The sequence below is a fragment of the Aotus nancymaae genome, unplaced genomic scaffold (assembly GCF_030222135.1).
Source record: "Aotus nancymaae isolate 86718 unplaced genomic scaffold, 86718_ANA_hifiasm-v0.15.2.pri h1tg000064l_0, whole genome shotgun sequence".
NCBI classification, from domain to species: domain Eukaryota; kingdom Metazoa; phylum Chordata; class Mammalia; order Primates; family Aotidae; genus Aotus; species Aotus nancymaae.
Window position 1 is genome coordinate 2969457 of NW_026988478.1, and position 6522 is coordinate 2975978.

Consider the following 6522-nt stretch of genomic DNA (forward strand, 5'->3'; position numbering starts at 1 on the left):
TTTGTTAATAATATATCCCCAAATTTTATGTCAACAAAGGGAATCTCTCACTATAAAGAAAAAAAATACAGGCCATCCTGGGCCGGGCGCGGTGGCTCACGCCTATAATCCCAGCACTTCAGGAGGCCGAGGCGGGTGGATCACAAGGTCAAGAGATCGAGACCATCCTAGTCAACAAGGTGAAACCCTGTCTCTACTAAAAAATACAAAAATTAGCTGGGCATGGTGGCGCGCACCTGTAATCCCAGCTACTCAGGAGGCTGAGGCAGGAGAATTGCTTGAACCCAGGAGGCGGAGGTTGCGGTGAGCTGAGATCGCGCCATTGCACTCCAGGGTAACAAGAGCGAAACTCCGTCTTAAAAAAAAAAATACAGGCCATCCTAAGGTATGTTGGCAGCCTCAAAATATGATCTTTTTTCATTTCCCAAAGTGGCATGTGGACCACAAAAAAATCTTGTATGAATAAAGGCCCATTAGATATCAAGTAATCAAGGCTTTTTGATTTTTCCTTGCATTGTTTGTAATTATTCTGCTAAAGCAGAAAAGCAGTTACATGACTAAACAAAGTTAAATGCAAAAGAATCTTGGTTCTGTTGTAGGCATTTCCAGACAGCTGAAGGAAAGGGGGACTTGGACATGGTGACATCTCCCCTTGCCAGGCCTCAGCTAACCTCCAGTCGTTGAGAGAGAAGCAAAGTGGGTAAACACTGCCTGGGAACTTTCCAGAGCTGAAGATGATGCCAGAAATTTTCCAAGCAGAGTCACTCCTTTTACTCCTCCCACCCCGAAGGCCTGTCTACTGCCTTCACACAGCATCATGTAACCCAGCTGAACGAGGAGCTATGCAGGCAGTGACTTAATTATTAAACAGGTAAAAATTAACACGAAGGGAAAAGAGGGACCACCAAGACCAATTTATACTAGTCTACTCTTCCAGTTCACCTGCTGAGATGAAAATAAATGCCTGCCATACTCCAGATACTGTTCTCCTGGGGCAACGAAGCCAGGAAGTCTGCTGGGAATTCAGTGGCATGGTCTGGACATTCCTAAACTCTCTAGAAGACAAGAGTTCAGGTTAAGTGAAAGCATATGGCTCCTCCCCTTGGCAAAGTCCCACAGCCGGGGAGCAGGTGGGGCCTGCCAAAAGCAAACAAAAACTTCCCTCAAACAACAACAAACACTTAACACCCGCAGCCTGTCAACACCAATTAGTCTGCCCTACGAGCAGAAGCCTATTAAGACCAGTGCTCAAATCCCGCAAGGTCCTCTGCAAGCAGAAACTGTCATCCCTTCTTCCTTCTTTGGCTTCCCCAAGGGAGTGACCTTCAGTGGAAACTCGCAACAGAGCTATCAACTTCTCCCTGCCACAGAGCAGGCGCAGGGCCTTAGACCCACTGCCCTCTCAGGGGCCCATGCTGGGTTCCCCAGCCCTTTCTGCCTTCCTGAATAATAATATTCGTATTAATATTTTTTATAGAACTTTAAATACTTCAATATTTTGTTTTCTTATTTTAGACAAAATGAAATGTTTTGGGGAATTGAAAATTAAGTTTTTGAATACTTTTATTCCTTTTTTTTCTAATTTTAAATGAAATTAAACACTTTCCTGAACCCCTAAAAGTATCATGGGCCTTAGGCACTGTGCCTTATATGTCTGAAGGAGGCCCTGATACAGTAAATACCTGAAATTTTTTGAAAAAATACTGCTACCCACGACCACCCATCCACCCAAACGCAACCCTGGTCTGTTTTGAAAATCCCTTCTATTCATAGCATAAATAACGTGCCTGGGAATTCCATACTTCAACTCATCAATTAAAAGTGATCCCTTACAGTTAGATTCCAAGAGGCTTAAAAAAAAAAAGTCACCACACAAGATAGATTTTCTTCAATATTTTATTTATATAGAAATACTTAAAAAATGAAGTAGCACCATTACTTAAGTTTTACCTTTATTATGTAGAACTTTAAATGTCAGAAAAATAAAACTCTTGATACAATTTCAAATCTTGTCTCAGCAAATATAATATTAGTATTTGACCATGAGGTTAAAGGCCCTTTATCATAAAATAAAATATACTTTGTTTTTTAAACTTTGCTCAGTAAAGTACATTTAAGCTCAAGTAACGTCACCTACATATACATAAACAAGTGGTAAACAAATGTATTAAAATAGAAATACTAAAACTAGAGTGGTGCAACAGAATTTTTGTAACTTGCACTGAATTCTATTTATACAAATGTTAGAAAGCATCAACAGTTCTTTTTGACATGTTTATACATTTCCGCTTCTGTAATAATATAGAATAAAATATGCTTTATATCACTGAATAGAAAATATGCTGGGTGAAGCAGATCTAAAGATTTGTCTGAACCTATAAAATCTCCATCCCAACAGAATACTGTTCAAAACATTACACATTTTATGGTTTGTAATTCCGTCACAATTGTGTGATTATTAAAATAATACAGTGTTCTTTGCCATAAGGCCATACTAAAATAAAAAGATTTAACCCAGCTACAAAAAAGTTCACTGAACTTAAATTAAAATACTTGTAAACATCTTTGCAATATGAAATATAATTTTTCAAGTCAAAAAAGAATAAAATACTTCAATCTGTATTAATGCAATTTCTCTTTAAAACTTTTAAACGTTTTTAATATATAAGAGATATGTTACAGTTTCTTTTTTAACTTTAATAAAGCTGCAGTATCCTGGTTTCACAGGAACTCCTGGCCCTTCCACGAACATTCAAAAAGGATCCACTGTGTTCTATAATAGGTATCATAGGAATCCACCCACAAAGGGGAATACACTAACAGTCCACACATCCCATAGCACTACTATCATCTTCATCATCATAATTACTGTCCATTTTTTCCTACTTTAAGAAAATGGAAAACTTGTGGGGTTTTCTTTTGGAAGCTTCCTATTAAGTACAGTGTAAAAACTATCATTACTAGAATGTCGCCGTTCCTATTATTTATAAAGCATGCATTTCAGGTGTTCAGAGGTTTCCCAGGCTACAGTACTCTTGATGCAGATATCCTGGCAAGTTCCTTTGTTCAAAAATTAAATTTTAAAAAATGAGCGGATACTACAGCTTTCCAAGCTCCTCTCGGATCTCAGAGTGTTGGTGGGGCGGGGGAGAAGGTGGGGCACCAGGGAGGCAGGCGAGCGCTGGGGAACGAGGATGGGGAGGGATTCCCCCTTCCCCCAGCACGGTGCGCACTAGCGCCTGCCGCCTTCAAGAAAAGATGCGGATGGCCTGAGTGACCGCGGTGTGGCAGACCGGGCACTCGGGCTCGCTCTTCTCACAGATGCGGTTGGCGCACTCCATGCAGAAGAGGTTGTGGCCACAGGGCACCAGCGCGGCGATCACTTCGCTCTCGAAGCACACGGAGCAGTCGCGGCTGCCTTTACGCCGAAGCCCAGAGGAAGAGGATGAAGAGCTGGAGGAGGAGCTGGACGAAGACGAGGAGCCCGACGTGTCTGACGGCTGCAAGCCAGGCAGCTGCGCCCCCAGCCCGTTGGCATAGGCTGCGTAGGCCAGGCCTCCTCCGCCTGGGTCGCTGCGCACCCGGCGAGCCAGGTGGTGCTCTCCCGCCCCCGGGGCCATGTGCAAGGGCGGGGACAGGCGCGGGCAGCTGGTGCCAGGGTGCAGCCGGCGGTGCACCAACAGCCCCAGGTTGGCGTTGGAGGGCGCACTGGCTCCAGCCCCGGGAAAGACCACGGAGGAGGACGAAGCTGACGAAGATGCAGAGGAAGAGCAGGAAGAAGATACGGGAGCTGCAGGTCCGCCTCCCGGGGACCGCTCAAACTGGGCCCAGAGAAGTGGTGCCCCAGGTGGGGGAGCGGGAGCCGGGTCAAAAGTGGGCTGCAGCTCGGGGCAGCCGTCGGGGGACGGCACTGAGGCCTCCCCCGCCGCGTAGGTGTACCCATTGCCGTTGTTGTTGTTGTTTCCGTTGTGCGCAAAGCTCAGGGCGGGGCTGGGGGGGCTGTAGTCCGCCAGGCGCGGGGTGGCGGCTGTGCTGCCGCTGGTCCCGCCGCCGAAGTAGGAGTCTGTAGAAGCGCTGCCAAGCGAGCTGGAGCTGTCGTTGCGGTAGCTGGAGAAGGGCTTCCGCCCAGGGGTGGGCGTGATGCTGGGGGTGGGCTTGCTCCAGAGGCTGCCTGGGCCGGACCCGCCGGACCCATGATGCAGATCGAAGCCCACATCGGTGCCGTTCGCGTGGAAGTCGTTCTCGTCTGTGAGCTCAATGATGCCGCCGGTACGCAGAGCAATGTGCGCCTCAATCTCCTCTCGAGCGCGGTCCACGTTCTCCGGCATGCCGGTCACTTCGAACACCGGCTCCTTGTCCCGGCTGGGCGTCACGATGTACGTGTGCGTCTGCTGCTGGATGCGCTTGATCGTGGCGCCCTTGGGCCCCACCACGAGCCCCACCACGCGGTAGGGCACCCGCACTTGGATGGTGGTCTGCCCGGGCAGGTTGGGCGGCCCGGGCACCGCGCCGTTGAGTGCCGTGTTCTTATTCCGCGAGGCGCGGATCATGGAGAAGTGCTCGGCAGCGGAGATGATCTCCCTGCGAGCCATGGCCACATCCTCCTTCCTGCCCGTCACAACAAAGACAGGCTCCTCCCCGCGAACTGGGGTCTTGATGTAAGTATTGGTCTTCGCCCGCAGCGCTTTGATTTTACAACCTAGGAGCCAGGGTGCGGAGGAGGGAGTGGGAAAGAGAGACAGACACGCCCATTATCCTGGGGTAACCGCGGAGAGCGGGGACAGCCCGCGTCCAGGACAGCGAGACCGCAGGACAAGAGATGGGCGGAAAGGGGGCGTCTCCCTCACTGACCTCGGGCCGCGCCACGGGCTGGGCAGCGGAACCCACCCGCGAGGCGCTCGAGGAACAGCCCATTGGCTGCCTGGCCCCCCCCCCCCCCCCCCGCGACTGCAGTCGTCCCGAACCAAACCCGAGAATCCCAGAAAAGTCATCTGGGGAGATGCTGCTGGGATCACCATCAGCCCAGAAGACCGGGGGAAGAGGCTCGGGGATGGCAGCTGCAGCCGCGAAGCCTCAGCGCTGGTGGACTGGGGGTAGGGGGTGGGGTGTGAGTCCCGGGACCCATTGTTCCTCCTCTGGGCTCCATTCCGCTTTGCAGAAATCCAGAATCCTCCTCCCATCCGATGCTCACTCCTCCTCCTCCCTCCTCCCAAAGGACTGATCAAAGCCCCCCTCCCCCAAGCATCTTACATTTAAATTGTCTTTTCGGAGGTGGGCTGGGTGGGGGGCGTTAGGGGAAAAGGCAGTGATTTTAGCAGAATAAAGTGCATTCCGCCGGGGCAGCGGCACAGCTCCCAGAGGCAGCCTGCTTGCACTTTCTTTGTCTGGGGCGCCGGCCCATCGCGCGGCTCTTCCTCTCTCCCCAAGGCACCCCACGCCGCGGATCCCGACACTGTACACGCCCTCCCCGTGAGGTAGTGGCCTGAGACCCTACACCAACCCCCACCTCCCCATCCCCGCTCGACTCACCTTGCCGCCCCACGATCTCGGCGACATGCTCAGAACTGGGCACCGGCACGCACTCAGTCATGTTCACGCTCTTCTTGCGCGGCTCGCTGTCGTACAGAGAGGCGCCCTCGTCACTGTCCAGCCCCAGCAGGGAGAGCTGGTCGAGCGCGAGCTGCAGGGCTCTTTGGTCATCCAGGGTCTCTCCCCCTCCGCCGCCGCCGCCGCCTCCCCCGCCGCCTCCTCCCCCTCCGCCGCCGCTGCCGTTGCGCTCCAGGTCTGCAAACAGCGAGCTGGGCATCGCTCGGCCGTGCGCGCCGCGCCCCCGCCGGCCCTCGGCTCGGCGGCGAGAAGCTGCGGCCACAAAGGCAGCCGGGAAGCGGGTGGTCAGGGGCGGGGAGGCCAGCCGGCTGCAGAGGGCTCCGTTGCTTCTTCCTCGGTGCCGGGAGGACTAGGTCGCTCCGTGCGGTCCGCACCCAGCAGTGGCTGCAGGAGCCCCCGCCTGGGTCCCCACCCCAGATCTGCTGGCGGGTGGGGTGGGGGCAGAGCTCGAGCGGTGGCCGCGCGTGCCCCCCGAGTGCCCGGCTGGCTGGCCACAATGCCGAGCGAAAAGCGAGCAGGCGAGCGACAGCAGCGTTTCTTTAAGGAGCCCCTCCCCGGCTCCTCCACTCCCGCCCGCCCGCCCGCCCTCACTCAGCGCTTTTTCCTCCTCTCCTCCCCGCCTCTTGACTGAGCCACTGCAGCCAGACGGCTCCGGAGGGGGACGAGGGAGGCGCAACGTCACCGGCGGGAGCTGACACTACAATGCTACTGACACTATCGCTGGGGGAGGCGATTGGCGCGCGCCAGGCCGGGGGCGGGCGGAGGCCGCGGGTTGAGCGAGCGGAGAGAGAGCGCCACCCCCCACCCCCGCGCTCGCCGCAGCCCGCCCCGTCCTCCTCCAGGCCGAGCCCCTCCCCCGCCGCCGCTAACGCCTCTCTTTGTTGTCTAATGCGGGACTGGCAGGCTCGGGACACT

The 6522-nt window shown here is 53.6% G+C and overlaps 1 protein-coding gene across 1 annotated transcript; it reads right to left on the minus strand.

Moving 5' to 3' along the window:
- Positions 1 to 1880: 1880 nt before the first annotated feature.
- MEX3B (mex-3 RNA binding family member B) lies at positions 1881 to 6119 on the minus strand. The gene is made up of 2 exons (XM_012450988.2): positions 5530 to 6119; positions 1881 to 4699 (listed from the first exon to the last, which is right to left on the minus strand). The coding sequence occupies exons 1-2, from the start codon at positions 5804 to 5806 to the stop codon at positions 3249 to 3251; spliced, it is 1728 nt and encodes a 575-aa protein (XP_012306411.2). The 5' UTR covers positions 5807 to 6119; the 3' UTR covers positions 1881 to 3248.
- Between the last annotated feature and the right edge of the window lie 403 nt (positions 6120 to 6522).

Coding starts and splice junctions, on each gene's coding strand:
- MEX3B (XM_012450988.2), bottom strand. CDS start 5,806: ATGCCCAGCTCGCTGTTTGCAGACCTGGAGCGCAACGGCAGCGGCGGC. Junction 4,700..5,529: donor CGAGATCGTGGGGCGGCAAG/GTGAGTCGAGCG, acceptor CCTGGCTCCTAG/GTTGTAAAATCAAAGCGCTG.